General features: G+C 40.1%; 1 protein-coding gene across 1 annotated transcript in view; it reads left to right on the top strand.

Moving 5' to 3' along the window:
* LOC105272971 (uncharacterized) overlaps window positions 1–1,306 on the top strand; it is a gene marked incomplete at its 3' end in the record, with an annotated part of 7,645 nt that extends 6,339 nt beyond the window's left edge. The window contains 1 exon segment of the mRNA XM_011315200.1: window positions 1,240–1,306. Coding sequence (XP_011313502.1) covers window positions 1,240–1,306 — 67 coding nt within the window.
* Window positions 1,307–1,327: the final 21 nt, after the last annotated feature.

The raw sequence follows: 1,327 nt of genomic DNA, 5'->3' as shown, positions 1-1,327 counted from the left end.
TACGAAGTGGAGAATAAAGTCCAATCTACGCTTAAGTTTGCAAATAAGAATTGAACGAAATGTTACTATTTCGGTTGATAATATTGGTGCCACTGGTCCAAGTGGCACCATTTATAATGCCGAGCCTAAGTGATTTGTGGAAGCTCGCAAAGTTTGGCTACCAAGTAGGAAGTAAGATTAAAGCAGGCTATGATATATACGAAAAATTAACGGAGGAGCCTGACGAGAGGTTGGATAAAATATTGGCGCAGGTGGCTGAAATATCGAATAAGATTGATGGGTTCGAATCCCGCTTGGATCAGAGATTAGATGCCATTGTGGAAAGTCTCGTTTCCAGAATTACACTTATTCAAAAACTTGATACAACTTTCATGGAGTTGCACAAAATCATTGTAAGCATTGATCACATGTGGGACAACTACCTCAAATATTCGAAAAATCGTAAGAATTTCAACGACGGCACCTTGAAAGACTTCATCCGGACGACGACCGGAGAGCAGGCACTCGGTTTACAGACTTTGCTTAGCCAAATGCATCGATTAATTGTCCCGCTGAGGACATCACATATCCGTGATAGTTTGTTCCTTACAATGTTGAAGAACGAAAGGGTAAGTTGAACATTTATTCGTCCTCCTTTCGATTGACAGAACAGTAAATTGAGTAATGGGAAATGATCACAGGAAAATGAGATTCTGACCTGCGATGAAGGAAACTCACATCAACAAGTAATTTATCAAATTTATTACACTGTTGCTCTTACTGAATTACGAGGATTTGTTATGGCTGCTTGGTCATATGGATTGCGGCCAATCTTCGAAAAAGGTATCATACAGATGTTCAAAGAATCGTATCCGCAGTTCACTTGTGATTCATCATTTGTTGCTATACAGGAAAGTACAAGGCAGAAGTTACCCAAATTGAGGCAGGATTCACCATGAGGACACGAGACTTCTTATTGGCCACGAAAGAAGCAATGAAACTAGCTTCGAACGCTATCCGTCGCTGTGATCCTAAGGGCGGATTTAAAAAAGGTAATTTCCCTTATCATCATACCACGCAGTTCTCACTGCTTCTCATACTTTCAGGAATAAGTTATGTTGAGTTCGATGAACTCTTCCATACATACGTTGTGAATGAAGCAGATATAAGTGACAAGAATTCGTGTAAAAAAACCTGTGAGACCCTAGGCCCAATGACCTATGAAAGGAAAAGGGATAGTTATCGCAACTACAACTATGATAGGCCTTGTTGGGGTACTGTCACTGATTGCAGAAAGGGTGGAGGAAAAATGACAATTTGTGACACGGTAATTGAATAAATCATCGTA

The sequence above is a fragment of the Fopius arisanus genome, unplaced genomic scaffold, assembly GCF_000806365.1.
Source record: "Fopius arisanus strain USDA-PBARC FA_bdor unplaced genomic scaffold, ASM80636v1 scaffold00514, whole genome shotgun sequence".
Taxonomy (NCBI): domain Eukaryota; kingdom Metazoa; phylum Arthropoda; class Insecta; order Hymenoptera; family Braconidae; genus Fopius; species Fopius arisanus.
Note: the sequence above shows the minus strand (reverse complement) of the source record. Positions and strands in the feature narration are given on the sequence as shown.